At 31.5% G+C, this 22,367-nt stretch overlaps 1 protein-coding gene across 7 annotated transcripts in view; it reads left to right on the top strand.

Annotated features, from left to right (window-relative positions):
* The window catches only part of PIP5K59B (Phosphatidylinositol 4-phosphate 5-kinase 59B), a 712,665-nt gene that overhangs the window by 403,804 nt on the left and 286,494 nt on the right, over window positions 1-22,367 (top strand). For 4 of the 7 annotated variants that reach the window (XM_089598110.1, XM_089598109.1, XM_089598112.1 and 1 more), the window contains one exon: window positions 19,015-19,323. The exons of 1 other annotated variant lie outside the window; for it this stretch is intronic. In XM_089598110.1, coding sequence (XP_089454236.1) covers window positions 19,015-19,323 — 309 coding nt within the window. The remainder of the gene's footprint in view (window positions 1-19,014; window positions 19,324-22,367) is intronic. 2 more of the 7 variants (XM_089598113.1, XM_089598111.1) reach the window with 2 other exon arrangements.

Below are 22,367 nucleotides of genomic sequence, written 5' to 3'. Positions count from 1 at the left end.
AATGCGTCCCGTAATAATTATTGCTAAGGAAATCCGAATTCAAATTACCAGCAATAATAGTGCCTGAAAATCCGGTAGCCACATGCTGAAAAGTACTAAAAAATTTGGATAACACATCGCCCTTAGGGCGTCAATAAACTGAAGCCATCAGAACACGCGATCCAGGTGCGATTCTAAGGTCCAAAATTATGTACTCCGTCTCGTTTAGTCTAGTGATCTGGGGGGCTGAAACAGTACTTTAGCGAAACGTGTTGCGCACATAACATGCAACTCCGCCACCCTGCATGTACGGACGTCTACCGCCGGGCGCTCTCAAACCTCTATCGTTGCGCACCAGATTGTACCCGGAGATGTTAAAGAGGGACAAACAATGATTTGGTGTAAGCCATGTTTCTGAAACCGAAAGGTCATCGATGTCGTAATGTGATAAATAGTGAGACAAAAGTTGCAAATGCTCGCGGATCGAATTTGCATTTACATGAGCTACGCGAATGAAAGAGGACTCACTCCTGACAGACATCTCACGCCGCCGCCGTCTGGGTAGTCATGTAAGGGCCAACAGATCAGCTTCGGTGAAAAGGGTCAGACGCTTAGAAGTGCCATCTCGCTGTACATATGCCTCTTCACCGCGCGCCCAGACGTACGCATAGCCCAGTGCCTTGGCCCTCTCTTTCGTCTTCAAAAGCAGAGCATGAGTGGAGGAGGGCAGCATCTCGTATAGTTTTATCACACTATCGCCGGCAATATTGTCAAACAATCGCGGAAACTTTATTTGGCCAAATTATTTAGCAGTTTTTAAAATAAAGTCCCTGCAGCCATCTGATTTTAACTCTACTGCAAATGAGATAAACTAAACGCTCCTCCCCACCTTGCTCAGCACCAGAAGGACCTGTCCCGCCCTCGTGGCGCCGCAATGGAGTCACCCTCAGTATATCAACATACAGTCCCTGCAGGCTCAGCAATGTGAGAAGTCTTTTTACAAGTTCGATCGGTTCGACACCTGCACCCGATGGCACCCCAGTCACCTTGAACTCCCTTGACGCAGTAGTGCTCTTACTCAAATCTCTAAGACGCCGGACCTCCTTGCGTAAACCCAAGTCTTCTTCTCTAAGCTGTGCGATCTCCCTAGTATTTGCGCTCACACCAGTCTCCACCTTTTCTACTATTGCATGCACCGATGACATGTACTTAAATAGGGCAGGGAACTGCTGCTGGCCCGTAAAAGACTCCCAGCCAATGGGGATCCATCACCACCAAGATTACCGTGAGCCCGATTTGTCCCATGCATTGCGATGCCGGTCCGTCCAGGACCTCCCGCTGCGGAAACGTCACCGCCATCAACTGACACCGCAGTCGCAGCCACAGACGGTAGGTCTGACTCAAATGGCATTTCCACGGAAGGTCCAGCATTAGATAAATCTATGAATCTGCCGCCTGGTAACCGAGCAGAGTCAAAAGCACGCGAGCGTGAATCTACAGGGAGCTGCGATAGGTTACGTGGCTGGGTCGATCGCGAACTCCTAGCCAAATCTCTAAATTCCCTTGTACAACAGGACTCCGCGCTTTAAACAGTGAGTAATTGTAAAGAACAGCTTTTATGGTAAACGATGTTACACGCCGCACAAATTTTGCCATGACTAGAAACTGATCTATAGCACCTAGGGCACTGAGTAGTTTGGCTGTTCATTTACAAGTATGTAACAAAAAATAACTACAGAACATAAAAAGTTAATTTTGAAAAACTGGCAGAATTTTAGTCAATAGAATACTAAACGCAACTATACAACGCTCGCACGAGACATGTGAGAGGGGGGTAGAGAGAGGAAGGGAGACAGACAAACAGATCCCCTGCCTGTGGCGCAGCTGGTATACTCAGGTTAACTCTCCGTATACGGCGCGCTTAAAAAAGTTTCTCTTTAGTAAAGGTGGCTTGGGTAATTTCTACTCAAACGATTAAAATCTTTGAAATTTTGGATTTACGTAAATAAAGTGCTTCTTAATAATTTGTAATGTACAAAATAATAGGGTCAACTAGCTTATTTTGCGGAAAATCGCTACTGAAAACTTATCAACTTAACTCACAGTCTATGGGATTCATATATACACCAAGAGGATTCCAAAAATAGCGAGGAATGTATAAAGACAACAAATAACTTAACGGGTGATGCTGTTCAAATTTCAGTGTCAAAGTTCACCTACTTACTTTATTTCTAGATAGATCACATTTAAAAAAAAAAACTATTTACCACATTCTGATTATTATATTAAAAACAGTATTGAATTTGTTAAAGGGATTGCTAATTTTAGAGTTCCAGATGGTTACAGTTGCGTAAGTTTCGATGTAGTTGCCTTATTTAATAATATACACTTTCAAGTTATAAAACAAGCAGTTGAAAAAAGATAGCACATCGTAACATTAAAAATTAATTTACATCTTGATCAGTTTTTAAATTTCATTCAATTTATACTTAATAATAACTACTTTATTTTTAATAATCAGTTTTATAAACAAAAATTCGAATCCACGATGGGTTCGGCATGTAGCCCAAACTTATCTGATATTGTGATGCAGGATTTAAGTAATAATTTGTTTGCAGTTTCTAGTATACCAATGAAGTATTTCAAAATTTATGTTAATGATGCAATGGCTAGTATACCTACTGACAAAGTTGATGATTTACTAAATATCTTAAATTTATTCGATGAACACATAAGATTTACTATAGAGAAACCAAAATTTAATTCACTCAACTTTTTGGATACAACTTTAATTGGGATAATACAGAAAAGGTTATTACTAACTGGTATTAGAAAGACACTCAATTAAATATCTATTTGAATTTTTTGTCTCACTTGCCTGCATCACAAAAGATTGGTGTTATTTTTTCCTTGGTAGATCAAGCAATTGAACTTGCTGATTCTTCCTTCCACACAGAAAATTTAAAGAAAGTGTCATTAATTTTACAGGCAAATAATTACCCAAGAGACTTTATGCAAAAATATATGAAATAACGGTTTAAAAAATTAAAGTACCAATATGCGAACTGTCAAAGAATAGAGTGTTACGAGTCAACTAAAGAATTTATAGTATTGCCCCACGTAAAAGCTATCAATACAAATAAATCAAGATAAAAATAAATTAAGTACTGTTTTTTTAGTATTTTATAAAATATTGTTTAAAGATAAAAGAATAAATCTCGATCGAACACTTGTCCATTTTATTTTTAAATGTTGCACACTTCATACTGTACTACAATTAGATACTTGCCCTTTGTTACATACTTGCGTCAAAACTTAGCACTACCTGTGAGCCTTATTGTTGTCTAGTCATTACTGACAAGCAAGAAAAGATGTAACTTATATTAATTGACTTTGCTTTGTAATATTTTTGTCAACGTCTAACTTGTAAGTCTAATATTTAATCTATTTTTATCGTAAAAACTATGTTAAAAATTTAGAAATTACTAAAGCTGCTGTAATTATTATTAAAAAGTTTATTTTGTATTATTAAATTTAGTGACTTGGAAAGTACTGCAAAAGTATAGTCAAACCGTTGTCAAGACATAATAACATTTGAACAACATCGCCCGTAAAGTTATTTATTGTCTTTATGGGATTCATTACTAAAATGACTTCAATTCTGAAAATAAATGACAAGCCTGTGCAAATAGAAATTGTATTTTTTTCTTTATTTAAGAGAAATCTTTTAGAGTTGTGAAAATTATTTAGACCATTTGAATTTATGAAAAAAACTCTTAAACATAAATATGTAATTAAGATATTCAATTATCATGTCAATGAACAAAGCACATTTTTCATAGTGATAGTCCATAGTTCCATAGTCCATGGAACCATAAATGGTTCGTCACTTGGTATGGCACCAAATGCCAAAGCCACTGTGAGTGTGTATTTATATATTAAAAAAAGAAATTATTGATTCTTACCACGTATGGGAGGCTGTGAAGGAGTCCTGGGGGATGTTGATTAATGTTATTGCATAAGTAAACATGAATTTTATATTCCATTAAAATATATAAGGTCCATCTATAAGCTTCTTTAGCTGTGTACATAAGTAAATAACAAGAATTTTCTTTTAAATTAAGTATAAATTAATACATTCAAAATAGAAACTACTGTTTTTTAGTATGTAGGGGGATTTTTTTTTGGGGGGGGGGGAGAAATGGTGTAAGGGCTGTGGAAAATCTGTGGAGGGTTTTAGAAAAAATTAGGAACGTCCAATTAACGGTGAAAACGATCGAATTTTTCCTTGCATGTAGGGGGCTGTAGGATGCTGTAGAGGGGTCGTGGGGATCTGTGAATGGCTGTGAGAGGCTTATGTGAAACGTTCCAAACAAATAACTATGTAATATGGATATACATGTTTCAATATACATGTATGTGTGCGTGTGCGTGTGTGTGTGTGTTAACCGATTTCTCAAAATTTTAAACGCTTACATAAAATTTCGAATGCATAGAACATAAAAAATACGAAATGATTTTCTCATATCAAAACAATTAACAGAAACTATGGTAAAATAATCTACTAATAGCAAAGTATGGCACTCTTATAGTTTTAAATCCTGATTTATTATGATTATTAAAAATTATGATTTCCCCTTGAACACAAAAAACTTACCGAAAAGATATTCTAAATAAATGTGTTTAAATAAATTGTCTCATTTTGTTGATCTAATGGTTACCCATTATTATTTTATCAGAAGACTTAGGATGCAGTACGAATGATTTGTAAAAATTAATGGAAAAGTAATAATTAATAAATAACTTTTTTACAATAACATTTATATGGACTGAACAAAAAACATTTTAGTCCTTTGTTGTATGACAGAAGATTAACTTAACAATTTCTTGTGCATGCTTATGTTATGGTTGTAAATAATCGTTTCTTCTGAAAATGAATTACAATAGTCGACCAGTTCCTAAAACTTTTTCCTAATTATTGTAAACAATAAAAAGAGAACAAATTAAACAACTATGGTTTATTGTAAGATATAAGAAACGGAAAATTATCTTAGATATTTGGGCAAGGAAACTGATTGTTTAAGTTAAATAGTCCTACACATCAGCTATAACTTATGAAATTTATGAAGTAAGCAACGCAAATCTTATTTTATTTTATTAAATACTTTAGCAGACATTTGTTTACATTTTTTAAATTTATTAATTACATTAACAGATAATTGTTGTTCACCTACTCCAAATGTTAATATTTAATATTATTTTTAATTATGAATCATATTTTATTTAAAATTATTAAATTTTTTTAGGATGCTTACTTTCTAAATATATTCTACTGATGTTCCTCCTTAAAACTTCATTCCTAGAAAAGCGCTTACTTTACTCCAAGCAAAAAATTTTTTTTTATTGAGTTTGGCCTTTTTTGAAGTCTATTCATATGAGTTTATTTCTTGAATTTTAATCCACAAAAAACGCATTGTTTTATTTTTCTGTTTACATTTTCCTTCTTATGAGAGATAAAGTGCTTCTGGTTTTTATTATGACTGGACAAAGTTTTCGTTTAAAATACTTCTTGGTATGTTTTTCATGAATATTTAAAAAAAATGTACCCCCAATTATAATTGGAGAAAAATATCATTGAAATAAAATTATCAAATTAGAAAATGGTTTTATTTATAAATTTCTTGATTATTTTTAATTTTCAATTTAATTTTAAAGTTCACAGCTCCTGCTTTAGTTTAAATAATATAATTCTCATAGCAAATTTCAAAAACCTCATATTATAATAATTACTCATAAATAATCATATAAACTTAAATAATTTTATGCACACAATGTTTTTTAATAAAAATTACAGTTCAGGACCTGTCACGATAGTTTGACATACTTCTATTAACCTATAAATCAAAACTCTTTTGCCCATGTAAATCCAAAATATTTACAGTAATGGCATGTACTAAATATACACTAATACTTTATTTACATTGGTACTTGTATATAATAGGTAAAATTCACTTTATTTTTTATTGAATTGACAAAATCAATCGTTTCCAGTAGAATGAGCATGTTGATCGTAGAATGAATTTCTTAACGTCATGTAAGGACGTCTCGATATGAAAACTTTTAAATCATCAAGGGAGGTTTTCTACTGAAAATACAGCAGAATTAAGATTGTACAAAAGTATTTCTTTAGTTTAAGCTACAAAAAAATGGCTAAATTAAATTTATAGATCCCTAATTTAGAGAACCAAAAAAAATTATATCGAAGACTTGGATGGTATTAAACTGTGGGACCGAATTCTGACAAATTTAATATTTAATCGAAAAATGTAGTCAAAATTACGCAATAAGATTTGAGCGTTTTCATTTCAATGCTTTGTATTTTATGAGAATCAAACATGTTACACAATTTTTTTCTGATTTTCACGTCCCAACAGGCCAGTGCTACAGTCTTTTACATTTTTAAGTTCGATCTTTCCAAAATAAAAAAGTAAGAGCCTGCAACGCTTAAGAATGTCATGTATTTTTTGTATATCAGTATGTCTTAAAATTTTAAAAATATGCATGAAATGTTCATATCCAAACAATTTTATGCCAATACATATGAAGTGAGAGATGAACTGGTATTCTTGAAAACAATGTAATAGTATTTATGTAGTGACACTAATAGTTTTTTTTTAAATAGAAACTGGTAGGAATAGGAGTACTCGTCACTTTCTAGATGCGTATGGCTACTGGTTGTGACTACCACAATTCTACTTATTTTGTTGTAATGTTAAGTTAGATTTTTTAGTGTTATCTCGTATGCCATGTAATAACATTCATTTATTAAATAATACAACAATAAAATAAACATAATATTAACAAAAAAAGGTCAACGTGGCTAATCTTTATACTTATAAAAATTGTAGAAAAAATTCTTCAAACAACTGATTTAAACTATAATAGTAAAGAAATGTATTAATTTGCTTTGAATTCATGGGCACAAAGCAAATCTGTTTTCATCTTGGATGGCATAGAAGAATGGATGAAATTTATGTTGTTACATAACTGAAAGGAATTATCATATAGTTAATAATAAACCTAGACCTTTATTTAAGTCATTTAAATAAAAAATTTTAAAATACTAAAAAGTATAAGAGGCAGAGAAGTGCAGGAAATTTTTATTCATTACGTTATTATTGTGACAAGGTGTTAGGGGGTTGTGTATGTATATATATATATACATACATTTTGTGTGTGTGTGTGTACGCATATGTTTATGGTTATCACATACTATGTTAACGTACAAGCGTATGCATGCATATAATTTATTACTTCTCTTTTCATATGTATTACATGCATTCGCCTGCACAGGCCCAAAGTTTTTTTTTTTTTTTTTTTTTTAATTTAATATTTCTATCATGTGAAGAAGCATAGCTTTTACCAACATGTTTTGTATTTGTCGTCTACTTAATTTTTTTAAATGTTCCTATGAATTCCTGTATTTTATGGATAAGTTTAATGTTTCAGTATGAGTTCCATAAACTTTAATTAAAAGAAATTCCCAAAAATCTCTACCTAGAATCACAGTTTTTCCTCTAAATGGTAAATTATTATTCGTAGTCGGCGTTTTCTATCAACTATTTCCAAATCATACCTTGGTGCCATTGGAGCCTTATCCCAGATAGAAACTTTGATGTTCTTCAAAAGTAAATCTTCATTTGATTGCTTCTTAATATTTAATAGAATTATGAAATATTAGGACAAAAATTAATATTTTATAAACTGTTACACATACAAACATTTTTTTAGATCTTCCAGGCCTTTCCAAAAAAACATGTCAAATCATTATGATTTCCTTTACGAGAAATAGTTGAAATTTAATCTACTTCTTTTTTTACATATTTAATTTATTACACGATTAATATAATATGTCTAATGCTTTTGCTGTTGCTTCCAATGATGCGACTGACAAATAATTCGTATCATTTGATACGTTGATAACCACCGATTGTTTTACTGTAGAAAAGTAAGCTAAGTTTTGTCCTTCTCTATTTAATGATCTGTTCATTATACAATAAACTAGTTGATAACTAATTTCCTTATTATTTATTCGTAAACAATATTCTTATGTGGCATTTTTTAATTTTTTCTTCAATTCTTCAGAGATAGTGAGTTGTCAATTTATTAATATACGAACAATTAAAAGTCGATGTCTTTGTGGCATCATCCACATTTTAACTTCACGTATTGCCTTAAATCACTTTTCATCGCCTTCAATAAGTTTTAAAGATAATCCTGCTACTGTAAAAAAAAGTTGTAGAACACCATGAACTTTTCTCATGTTGTCATAACTCATTGCACCTTTGATTTGTTGTGATAAAAATCTTAAGTGAATAGTCCTACTTGAATTGGGTTTGTGGAAAACATGCGACAAATACAATTAAATCTTTCGTTTTGAGTATTTCATAAAGTTGTATTATTATTACCATACTATTTTTTAAATGTAAAATAAAGATTAAAGTATGAAAATATACTCGTGCGTGTTCACTAGTAGATTTTATTAAAAATAATTAAAAATCATACTGCTTAAATTATTTCAATCATTTATTATAACTAGATCTTCAGCACTCTTATGAATAATAACACATTGTTGATTTGGCTAATGCAGTGACAACCTAGTAACAGAGTGCCTTTTATCTTGCAATAGTTTACTCAATATACGATAACATACTTCTACAGGTCTAACATAGCAAGTTTTAATAAAGTTACGAATTGTATCATGATCCATTGCATTAATTTCTGCTCTTCTCCTATAGTGCCTTAGTAATATTGTTGCAAATATCAAGAAGAAACAATAAATTTTCAAAAAAGTATCGCAGTGTTACCTACGTGACTATTCATATCATTTGCTAAAATTTTCAAATAATCATAAAGACTAATAATTATTAGTATCCACTTTAAACTTTTCTTTTATCATTACAGAGTTGTATTCTATTCCTTACTATTTTAACATAACTATTAAGTAACCATTCTTGCTGTTATCTGCGACCCATGACAAAATAATTAAATTCTTTAGTTCTAATATCCATGCTATGTCCAACATAAGACATTCGTGCGATGCGTCGTTGTGAATTATTATTGCACATCATTTTTCGATGCCATCTGACATTTTTGAGTGTCATAAGAATAAAACAATGAATAAAAAATAGCAACTTCATGAACTTTTTAAAAATTGTACTTACGTATATCTTGTCCTGCCTTTTATGAAAATAATAGTTTGCAATTGTAATTATTGTTTGACTGTTATCTTAAAGTTGCTGAGCATTTTTTTCTTGTGGCATCGTTTCTTACGATTTTGCGATAACATTGTTATTTCGGATAATGGTATCTTACATCAGCAGAATTCAATAACCAGTGACTAGATTTTAAATGATACAGTAGATAATAGCTTCTTGTTGATCACCAATAAAAAGTTGTCCAAAAGATGGGTACTCACTATCACAAGAATGCAAGGATGTTTTAATCTAATATTGTACTTGACCTTGTATTTAAAAGCAAATATGCCCTCGTTGAGTAGACGAAAAGCTCATTAAGTTTGTATTAAGTGACGCAAAAGTCAACGAATTATTATAAAGACAAATGCGTTCAAAAAATTTATATATAAATTACTGTTCTCTTTAAAGTAAAGATTTCAGGTTATTCGGGAATTTAGGTAAAAAATAAAGTGAGAGCAAGCTATTTCTACAACAATTACTAAAAGATAAACTTTTATTAGAAATTTTTTGAAGTTGTCCTTTTATAGGTGCGTTATGTACGGCAGTAAATCAAAAAATTTTTAATTTTTCTTCCCTAAAAATATGTGACTGAAGTTAATTTTTACTGTCACTTCTGGTCTCCGAATTGAGAGAAAAAAAAAACATTTTCCACTGAGCTTGAACTTATCTCTTAGATTTCAGCCGTGTACGGTATTTATTTAGCCATGGGTTATGCCTAATAGTAGAATACCTGTACTTTTCATTTATTATGATCAAAATTTGTTTTTAGTTGAGATATTTATTGCCAGTTTATAAGTTTATGTGATTTTAAAATATTTAATGTATCAAATACATTAATAGTTGTTATTTATTTATCATAAACATTATAAATTATTATTTATTTATCATATACATGATAAGTTACTATTGGTTTATCATACACGTTGATACATTATTTATGTAGTTGAATACTTTTTTCAAAACTTGAAAAAATGTTGGGTTGGGGAAGACATAATTTCAGTTTTTCCCAATAGATTGCGTTAAAGTTGCTTGTTGCTAGTAATACTTATTTAATAAATCCATACTACAGTACATTTTAAAGGTATCAGTCCATAAGCCATTGTAGATATTCAAGTAGCGCCATTTGTGTACTCAGGCAAAAGTTATTGCGCTTTTCACTTTTCAATTTAGGACGAGCTCTGTATCCTGAAGTTGTGTGTAACTATGAAGCCATTTATGTAGATACATTTAATTCTCTCCTCATTTGTTGCATGCTCCAAGATGAAAGTACTGTGGTTAAAAGAATCATTTTACCTAAACGAGTACTTCATTTGAGATTGTGAGCCTTCAATCCGCAATTAAATTCTCATCCATAAGAAGGTGCGTGCTACATTTCTGTTTAATAGCCAATAATTCGTATCGTGACTTTTTGGCAGGTGTTATTTTACAATTCTACAATAGTAAATAACTAGCAGCCCCCCGTTTCGGCTTCGCCCACTAAATAAAACACCGTAGTGTGTTGACATGTAATGTGAAACGTTTTCAGTTAGAAATTTTACACATATTCCTGACACACATCAGACCAAAAATCTTCTTATTAAAAGCATATTTTTTCGGAATCCATATGGTTTATTTGGTCAAATAATAAGGTGTAATAATTCAAAAAAATAATTATGCTAAAAAGTACCGTACGTTCTTTATGCCATAAAATAATCGGTGGCCATAAGAAGCCGTTGATTTACAGTCTCTCCCGTGTAATTCACGAAACGGGCTATTTTTTAAAGGTGTTAAGATTTTAAACTCCCAAAAAATTTATACTGAAAAAAAATTTTTTTTCTCATATCTCACAACTTTATTACCAGAGCAACAAAGTCCTAGACCTTAAACCCTACATTTTTATCGCCACAAAAACACAAATAAATTATCTACTTGTTTAAAAATCTGAAGTAGGATCTTTAAAGATTTCAGATATTGCTGTGAGGGTACAATGAAAAGCTGATCTCTCACGTAATGGATTCTTTATTTGTCGATTTTGACGCTGCTGTTCCAATCTCGATAAATTTTCTGCGTCAGTTTCTTGACGCCTAAGTAAAATTGTATTTATTAGATACATTTAAAGTTCTTCTTCCAATTCACCCTCTTGCGACTTTTGTGACCCCTAAAGGCTATTTTCTATCAACTTTGTTAAGTTCTAATATATTTGTTGGCAAGATAGTTCGACGTCCGATGGCCCTAAAAAAGACCGGTGAGCTTCCTAAGTAAACTCTTTCTTGACTAAAGTTTACAGCAATTGTGACTGCCTGGATACCTCAGGGTGATCTTCTCTGGCCTGCTGTTGAAAACCCAGACTGATCGAAAGAAAAATTACAAAGTCCGAAGCTTTGGGGCTAGTTGAAGTGCTCTTTCCCAACGTCTCCCAGTATAACGTCGAAGACATTGGTGTCTAAAGCACCTTTTTTATTTGCAGATTTAGTTGTTTTGTTGATCTTAGATGGGGAGATTGGTTAGTGATACTTGTCCAGTGAAGGCTGTCCTGTTGGCTCAAGTTTTTTTCCTTCACAGCTGTTATAGGTTTGCCCAGCGCAGACCTTCGAGAGGATCAGTGATTCCTGGTTGAATGCTTAGAGTCGAGAGGGTAATATAGGGTCGTCGGTCACGGGGTTTTCCAGCCTTGCGAAGAACAACTCCGCAGGTGACGTCTGCTAGTGAATGGCTGACTTGGTTTAATAGTGCCCGTCTTTAGTTAATATAGTCTTTTAGTCGACGAATCGCTTCCGGAAATGGTAGTAAAAATGTATTTGTTGGCAAGGTAGTTTACACTTAGGTGGCCCCTAAAAAGAACCAATGAAATTGATGGTTAAGTAGGGAACGTAAATACTTATAATGGCCCTAAAAAGCGCCAGTGGTGAAACTTCCAGGCTATTCTTTATTATTATTCTTGATAATGAAGAGCTGGCTACGGGTAGCGTGATTCTTACCCTCGGAGTCTCGATGTACGGAGACTGTGATGGAGGGAGATACGCCGCTGACCAAAGAATATCTCGTCTTCGGTCTTCGGGTCGTTCTCTGGATAACCAACCGCTCATCGTTAGACGGGAACATGTGGGTAAGTGCGTTGGGGACGCGACGACTAAGAAGGTAGCCGTTGTCGCTGCCCGTGCCCCTCAGAGCTCTTTTTTCCTTGCTTATATTTCTAGCCAAAAATTCTCTGACTGCACCAGGCGGGATGGTAGGACTGCCACACAACTCTGAAGAGTTGGTGCAGATTGTGCTCTGGCTAGATATGTCTCCTGGTATTATGCCAGTGATGTCATCGGTTGGAATGAATTTTTTTTTTCGATCGCACTCGTCGAGATTCAGGGCGAATGGAAACCTAGGTCCCTTCCTCTTTACGGAAGAGTGTCGTTCGTAACCGGGATATCCAGCTTCAAGACTATCAACAACATTCTCTATACAGCTCGTTGAACTGCTGAAGCACGATTGCATCAGTTATCGAGACGCTCCGGCTTATTATAACCACACTTATTTAATTCTGTTGCAGGTAGCCTCGATTTCATGTCGACGCCACCTAGCGGATTTCACTGAACTAAAGTGAAAAGCTGGCGTATTTTTGCAAATTTTTAAGCTCATTTATTGCTATTGTTATTAAATTTTTTAAGATAAAAACTGTACTAAAACCATCTAGCAAGCATCATGAATCAGTGTGCAAAATTTCAGCAAAATTGGTTCAGTAGTTTTCGTGGTTAGCGATTACAACGGTTTTAGCGACTTTGCTTTATATATTAGTAAGATAAAATTCGATAGTAAAGTAATGAAGTTATTTTTTGATTTCTTACGATACTAAATAATAAATTAAAAGAATTACAATAAATACTTTCAAACATTAAAAGATTCTGCAGTCTGAATCACAGATAATCAAAGTTTTTTGTTATTGCACTTGATTGTCATAAAATATCTGCTTTGTTTTAAACCCAACACAAATCTTACTGCATTACATTTTAATTACCTCATCATTAATATTGGGATATTCATCAAGGTCATCGTATTTGTCACTATAACTATCTGTCCCAAGAATTGAAGAATATCTTTCAACTGCACTGTTTCTCGAGACTTGTAGTTGTAAAGTTATATTACATTACCTGTATCCTAGACTCTTGCAAGATTTAAAAACACACACAAATTTGGCTTTTAAATTTTTTGTCCCATTTTTCAGTGATTAGAGCAACATCTTTATAAACGCATTTATGATATTTTTTCTCAACGGATTACTTCTATTTGCTCTTGGCATTTTTAAAATAATAATAATATTCAAAACACTATTGACAAACCACTAAAAGCCATGCTTAAGACAATAGGAAACAAACGAAAGAGAGAATTTGCATCAATTCTTACTATGACTGCCGACACCGTGCAAGTTCAGATGTGCTGCCGTGCCATTACGCCACGTCCAGTTTTCGCCACTACGCGTGGAGAGCAATGTAAAGAAATAAATGTTGTTATTTACCTATTGCGAGTTACTAATTTTTGTTTTTACTCACTCATTCGTAATTGAATAAGGAATTGAAGTATGTTAAAGTTATTACCGTAACTGATTGAGAAGTACATGTAATTTGTAATTGTTTATAACTTTTATGAATGTGTTTGAAAAAATTACATGTGGCGTGAATTCTAACAGTACGCTCTTGAAGGATTGTTTTTTCTTGACTTATTTATAAAATTTCATAAAGATTCGTTGAGCCAATCAGGAGAAAATAATTTTTCTATAAAATAGGGGGAAAAATGATATTCTTTATAACTTTTGTAAAAATTAAATTAAAAAAAAAAAAAAGAGTATGTGTCTTCTATTTTTAATAATAGTATCAAGATACGTTAATTACTTTTTAGTATTTCCATCATTGATTCTTAGACTGCTCACTTTAATAATTTTGACTCCTATGCCTTTTATTCTAGTTACATAATTTCTCATGTTTTCAGATTTAACTTCGTATTTTTCATTAGGAAATACCTTTCACAACTTTTTAGTCTTATTAATTTATACAGTCTATGGCTAGTTTTGTGTTTCTTTATATACACGTTTTTTGCTTGTATATCTTGAGCATTAGTAAGTGTATATTCGATGTCACTTTTGATATTATAGAAAATTTTTTTTTTATCTTTGTAACACATTATTTATAAAAAAAAAATCTAAATAACACTTTCTTTTACGTAAGTATTTAGTGTTGCTGCTAGAAAATCAATTGGATTATGTACAAATTGCATGTCGAGGACTCCAAAAGAATTTATTAAAATATGATAACAAGTCTACATCAAACGTAAATTGTATAAGTTCTTTAATTAATTTTTTCTCAGTCCTGAGTATCTGTAGTTAAATTTAAAACGAATATTTTTATGACAAATTGTCTAAATTTCAGAATTTTAAGCTTAAGGCATACCTGTATTATCGTGTAATAAACTTTATAATTCATTATTCAAAATATGTATCATGAAGAGATATGCATGTTATCATATGTATTATCACGACCCACATAATTATATAAATGCCATGATTTTAGATTACTTCTTTCAAAAACAGTAAATAATTTGGATAGCTACTAATTCATTTCAGAACTTAAGTAACATTATGATTCATATAGTTTTAAGTTTTTACTTCCGTTGGCAGTCCCGTGAGTGCCCACTGATTTTTTTACCCTTCAAGATACGTATATTTTAAATATTATTAACGTGACTTTGAATGAATGTGTGATGTATATGAGTGTAAGTGACAGATGTAAGCGTGAAGTTTAGGATGTTATTAGCGTAGGTAGTAGGAAGTTATTATAAAATTATCGGAAGACTCGATGAAAGATTACAGTCTTGTATTAGCCAGCTTAATATAACAGCTTATTTATTAAATGTTAAAAAATTCATTCAAATCACGCCCAATTACCAAATACCTTTTTTTAAATGTTAATCGCACCATTTTGGATACATTGCAGTGAGATATTTTAAATATCGTTTTACATAAGGTATATTTTTACTTATATATTGTCTGACATAAAGTATAACTTTATACTTTGGTACTTAAGCACCCGTTGGCCACTGATTTTTACTAGAGTAAATATATATAATTGATTTTTAAATAATGCAAATTTTCATCTTTCTCTCATAATATTCTGAACTAAGTCTCTACTTTGAAATACTTTACTTCAAAAAAATAACATGAAACTTTTAAATACTGTCTTAGAAAAAAACGGCTTATTATACAGCATGATGGTCGATGAAAACGCACTTTTTAGTTCTTCCACTTCTAATTTTACCGTCTGATTTTCTGTTCTTAGAGTCCTACAATATTCCTTCTTAGGTTTTCTTTTAGTGGATTTTGAATGGTGTTAGGCTTATGAGACAATTATGTTACGGATTTTTTTATGCTCCAAAAGACATTATTTGTATTGTTGCCTACTTAAACCATCAGTTATACCTCATTTTAAATTACCATTGATACGTCTAAAAATCCAAGTAAAAAGCGGATTTCGTAGATTCGTTCTACAAGAAAATAAATTTGATTTTTGTGCACACACAGATCAACCTAACGGCTCAAAGGCCTTTTTCACGCCGACTTTACAGTATGTTGTTCTTTTTAATCCGTTGACTTGGTGTTATGGTGTTAAGTTTTGTTGAGTGATATTTATGTGAAGTGGTATTAGAGTATGAAATGTTGAACTGGTATTCAACCTGCTATACATCGGTATGTATGAACTTTCGTCTGATTTAATGCAGTAGTTGCGTATTCAGTTCGTCTTTTATTTTACATCCTTGTGAAGATCCTTGTATAAAATTAGTTGAGTGTTTCTTTTTTCTTTATAATTAAACTATCAGCTAGAACTAAGTTATAAAGAATAAAAATTTTAAATTCTTATGTTTGGGTTTAAAATGTTTTTAACAAGTTCGATTATTCTTAACTTAACTTACTTCTGTAATTGGTGTTTAGCCACTGCTTGCGAGTGCCTAGTCATGGGATCTTTTATGTTTGACCTCAATGAAGTTTTTATCGTACAAAAGCGTGTATCCTACCCCATCCTACAATGGTAATAGTAAGGAAGAAATGTGCTCAGTATTCATTGCAGATTTTCCATTGTGATCAATGTTGTAATTACTTATTGTTCACATTCTTATGTCTACTAGTGTAATTGATATTGCAAGATGAGCACTTTATGAGATTGTTTAAAGATTGCATGCATTCTTTAATTTTGTAATATAAGCTTTCCTTAGAGAAAGTTGGTTATAGGACATGCGATTGCAGGAATAAATACATAGCTTGATGTTAAAAATCCATAAGCACTTGATTTTCTTAATTAAGGAATGTAATTGAGTGTTTTGGAGTAAAAAATTTTGAGTATTTGGCTTGGGATATTGCATAATCATTTTTGTCCCAAATTTAATACTTACTTATATTTATTCCATTTTATTTTTCTTAGCTGTTGTACTCTAAATTTTTAATTTCCTCTTCTTAGTTATTTTTCTTTTTCTCTCTTATGTACGTACATTTTCATTGCACTTACACACTTAAAATTAAGGAAGCCAAGATATAGGGGAATAGGGTGAACAAAAAGTTTTTTAACAAACGGTTATGGTAAGAAATGTGCTTAAAGTATGCTATTAAAATTTTACCAGCTTAAATGCACAAAATTATTAATTGATTAGAAGAAAATTTTTTTGTTTACCACTTTAACGTTTCATGGATTATTAGCCACCATTTTTCTAACACTCTAAAAAATATTCATTCATTATTACTGTAAGTATGTTGTAAAATTACTTGTTGAACGCGGTGAAAAGTCATGGTTTTAATAAAAAGTGGAAAAAACATAGTAATAATAATTAAAACAGATGGTAGGTAGCATCTATCTTTTAGGGGACTTCAAAAGTAATATACTTTAATGTCAATCATTTTAAATACAATTTAGTCTCAAATTTGAGTTTCGAAATACAGTCGTTAAAAGAACTTCCAGATATCATATTCCACTAGATCTGTATAATTCATTTTATTTTACAAATTTGGGAAATGGAATATTATTGTCAAATTTTGTGCAAATGCATAGCACTTAAACGTATTACTTTATTACTTTTAGAGCTGCCAGGAAGCTACATTTTCATTGCCATCCATTGAAAACAACATTGCCTTGTTTTTCACTTTTTTGTTTGAAACCATGACTTTTCGCCGCCTTTAACAATAAATTTTACAATTCGCTAACAGTGAAAATCGATGGAAATTTTTTGGGGTAATGAGTGGGATGTTGACTACCAGTGATTGGAATGCTTAAGTGGTGGACAAAAGAAAAATTAAAAAAAAAAATTAATTTAATTAATTTATAACTGGTACACTTTAGGTAAAAATATTTTAGTGGCATACTTTGTATATAACCTTTATTTTAATAGGAATTTTTTTTGGTTAAGAAACGAAAAAAAATCGATTTTTTTTCTGTATATCTTGCCTTTCTGAAACTGGAGGTGCAATGGATATAGAAATATTAGTAATCGTTTAACGAGCATTCTTATCAAACTCCAGCCGTTAATATACCAGTTGACATATCGATACCGCATTTACGTTTTATTTCTTGGAATGTACTTACTTTATCGTCAAGTATTTAAAGAAGTTTTCTAGTATATTGTTTGTTGGTTGTTATTATTTTCTTATCTTCTTTATTCATTTTATTTTTCCTGGTACAATTTGTTTCTTTGTGTTTATTTCTATCATTTCTTCAACTTTTGTTCTGCGTATTTAACTGTTGCTCGTGGCAACTGTTACTTTTTTGCCTACCAGTCCTACGATGCTCTGAAAATTTTTTTCTGTACTTTGGCTCCTCTTCAGACTTTTTTTCTTTATTTCTCTATTTACTCACTTCTATATTTGGGCTACTCATTTTACAACTGGACTTTACTTAATTTTTTCTTACACCATATACATCTTGTATCCTTAACGAGTTTCTTAGTGAGGCCTATACTTCTCTATTAATTCTAAGCAAAGTGTAGTAAAAAACATTAGGCTATGCAAGTTTTAATCAACGTTAATATTGTTTTAGATAAGCAATAGATTTTTGTAATAAACAAATGTTTTTTTCTTTTAGTTCTAATTGTTGCCTAAAACAAAAATTAACAAAAAACACCATGGCTTATAATTTAATTAAAAAATTTTGTTCTAAATTTTTATTGAATTTACTATTGTTAAAAAAAAAATATCACAAAAAACACAAAATTTTCAGTACAATTTTATTTTATGTAACAAATACAGAATTTTGGGAAACTCAATAATTTACAATTTTTTTTTTCTTCAAATTCTAAGGTTAAACTACTGAATTCTGTAGGGAATGTTAGCAATCGTCTCTAGTATCTAACTTTATTACATCATACCAAGATCACCTTACTGTGAAGAGTGCTTAGACAAAAACCTTTACGTAAAACTGGTTTAATACACACTTATGATCGTACACATACTTATGTACGTACATACCAATAGACTTTTGTTCTTAAGGGTATTTATGATTTTACAAATCGCAGAATATCTTTTTAACACATTTAGAATAAAGTTTTTGTGTTAGTCCAAAAGTGCCATGTGAGAAAACAGAGAAAGTAAACAAAATTAAATTTAAGAAATGATTCACATTTTTAGACAGTTTTCTAGTATTTTTATAAGTCTAGTATTAGTGTAGTGCTGATCTTTTAAATGCACATTGAAATGCCTTATTTATCATGGTAATTTTGTAATAAAATTATTTTTTTGTAAATATTTTTAATCATACATTTTAAATTACTATGTGTATAACAGTGAGTCCAGAAATTGCCAACTCAGCTGGAATAACTGTGATATCAACAATTCCAGCTACTACGTCTACTTCTGTTTATACTTCAGTCGGAACAGTGAGTTCACCGCCTGTTCAGACACCATCTGATTTTAGAAATACTGTAAATAAGGCAATATTACAGTATCCTTCTGTTTTAAAGAGAAACAGTACCAGAACAACGGAAGAGTCATCCCTTCGTCCTCATCTTGTACCACCAGGCAAAGTACCACCACCTGTTCCACCTCGTGGCAGTGTTTCAGGCAAGGGACACACTGACTTTTCTTCTAGTCAAGGTGATGATGATTTTAATGTTGACCACAAATTCCATCATAATCAAACAGTTTGTGATCGCTTGCATGATCTGGATCACGTATCCTCAGTGCATGAGTTTTTAATTCCATTTGGACCATACACACCCTCAAAAAAAACAATACTATCAAAACTAACACTTCCTGAACGTGACTGTACCTTGCTGCCCAGTTTTTACAATAGTTCACAATTTCAACGTTATGCTGTCCCTTCCGTAACTCCAGTGCCCTGTAAAGAAATCACATTGCACAGAAAAAATATTGAACTCTTACATTGTAGAATTAAACAACCAAAACTTCTGGATATTTTTGACGCAGACGAATTTGTAAGCGTTGAAAAAAATCGACATTTCATACGTAGTTAAAACTAGTCCGTATCCATTCAGGCCAGAAAGAAAAAAAAATGTCATAATAGTCTGGCAGATATTACCATGAAATTTATAACAACATCACAACTTAAATCCACTAAACATGTAGTTAGTGGCTGCACACCATCATTTAGCATTGCAAAATTTACACATTTTATAAGTCCTGTGAAAAAAAACGAATTTATTTACTGGAAGATGTCAAGGAAAGACAATAAGTATTCAGAAACCTACGCAGACAGCATGCGCAGAATTAACGAAAATCACAAGCAAACAAATGCAGAATCCAATAACTTAAAAGCTGTGTAGAGAGTTTTAAATGGATTGTGTAATATCTATCTTATGGGCTTCAGTAATGCTGAACAAAAATTATAGCATTATTATGTTGAACATTCAACTACTCAAAGACTGTTATTATAGTTGAGTACCTGGATAAGTTCAATCTTTAGCATATTTAAGTCCAAGTACAAGAAATATATTCGTATCTTTTTTGGGAATACCCTTTCGAAAGGACATGATAATAAATACTACTAAGAAACTAATACAATTCTCAATTAGTAATTTTTTTTTTTCAGTTATCAGAAATTTTAAACACTGTATATTTTAAAAAATGCAGAAACTACTTGAACTAATCTTGAGCAGGCCACGATAATCTTATTATTATTTAGAACCTCATTATTTAAAAACATACTTTTTTTTTGCATGTGCAAATAAGATTTGATGTAACTCTGTTCCTCTCTTGATAGTACAAATTGTAGGCAAGTGCCTTATTTTTGAGTCTTAAAATTCTTCTAGATAAGACTATTTGCTTGTATAAGCGTGTGTTTGCTACATATCAAGTCTCCCAATAGTAGTAGGTGTCAAATTCTTATACTTATTTAATTAATGTTTATGTTGACATTAATTCTTCTACAAACGTCTACTGACGTACACATTTTTTTTTTTTATTTTCTATGTGCAATAAAGATCTAATTTTTTATTTAAAAAATAGTAGTATAGCCAGGGAGATACGGAGCCACCTGCCCTTGTATCCCTCTAGTATATAGAGCCACTTTCCTGAACAGAAATCTATTGAGGATACCTCCTTCGTTCGTGAGGACCTCTATGGGTATCCTACAGCGGACCTACTGAGGCAAAGTAACGCGGCATACTGCTGGTCCTCTTTAGGTGTCCTAATATTCCTTAATAACCGTGTACATAACCAAACTTAAAGCATTTTTCCAGTCTATAAATATATGTGTGAATTTAATAAAAGCAAGGGACAGAAATAGAGTTAATCTGTCAGAGTAAGAGAGCTGCTAGATTCAGGAAATAAATTATGATGACTTATGAAAAAATGAATTGTTACAATGGCTTGGACAGGGATGGCTTCTATTCTGCTTCCAAAGGGAATGACTACTCACAGAACTTTCAGACTTCCTTTAGACTTAAGCACTATAGAAAGTGCATTCTTCTAGTTTGAGCCAGATAAACAAAAATTACGTAATGTAGAAGTAATTATTTGGGATGAAGCTTCTATTATACCGAAAAAAGCGTTAGAAATCGTTGATAGGACTTTGAAAGATTTATCTAGTAGTAATAAACCTTTTAAAAATAAAATAATAATTTTAGGTGGAGACTTTCATCGAACTCTCCCAGTAGTAAAAAACGGAATAAAAATGACTATTGTTCAAGAAACCACAAAATTTTCCAATTTTTGGCCTTTATTTAATATTTTTTATTTAAAAAATAATATACGTTCAATTGATAAAAATTTTCTTCATTGCTACTGGATATAGAAAAAGGCAAAATTAAAACTTTTAAAATTCCTCAGACGTGGAAAACCAATGATGTATGTTCTAAAATTTTTAGTAATGATGATGATTCTTTTATAAGTAAGGCTATATTAACATCTCACAATGAATACACTCATTTTTTAATCAAAAAAATGTCAAATAATATGGTAGGAACATTAGTAACGTACTATAGTATGGATAAAGCAAGTCACAAAGGAGTAGATTAATCAGACGATAATATTTATAATAATTTCCCTACAGAATATTCAAATAGTATTAAAAAAGGTCTTCCTCCACATGAATTAAGTTTAAAAATTAACGCTATTGTTATGTTAATACGAAACTTAAACATATCTGAAGGACTCTGCAATGGTACAAGATTACGAATTACAAAATTATTCAAATACAACATCGAAGCTGAAATAATCACAGGTGAAAAAAAAAGAAATAAAGTCTTTATTGTAAGAATAACACTACAATTAAACAATTCTTCTTTGCTACCATTTATATTGTACAGAAAACAATTTCCATTTATCTTAGCTGTTTCTATGACTATCAATATATCTTAAGGTCAAAGTTTTGATGCCTTAGGATTATACCTTAAAAAACCATTATTTTCTCATGGGCAATGAGACGTTGCATTGTCTAGATATAGAAACCCAAAACAAATTTTTATCCAAATTAAATCAGAAAACAAATTTGAAATTAAAAATATTGTTTGAAATGAAATCTTAGAGTAACAAAAAAACTATTCCATAGTTCATTGCTATTTTTATACTTTCTTGCAAATTTTTTCTTTCATCAAAAAAGAAAATTTCAGTACCGTCTAGTACCTAGATTCATGTAATCATAAACAATTCGTTTTTTGTAACATGTTTTCAGATACACC

The sequence above is a fragment of the Copidosoma floridanum genome, unplaced genomic scaffold (assembly GCF_036245765.1).
Source record: "Copidosoma floridanum isolate Cflo_tuat_1 unplaced genomic scaffold, Cflo_Japanese_pri ptg000005l, whole genome shotgun sequence".
NCBI classification, from domain to species: domain Eukaryota; kingdom Metazoa; phylum Arthropoda; class Insecta; order Hymenoptera; family Encyrtidae; genus Copidosoma; species Copidosoma floridanum.
Note: the sequence above shows the minus strand (reverse complement) of the source record. Positions and strands in the feature narration are given on the sequence as shown.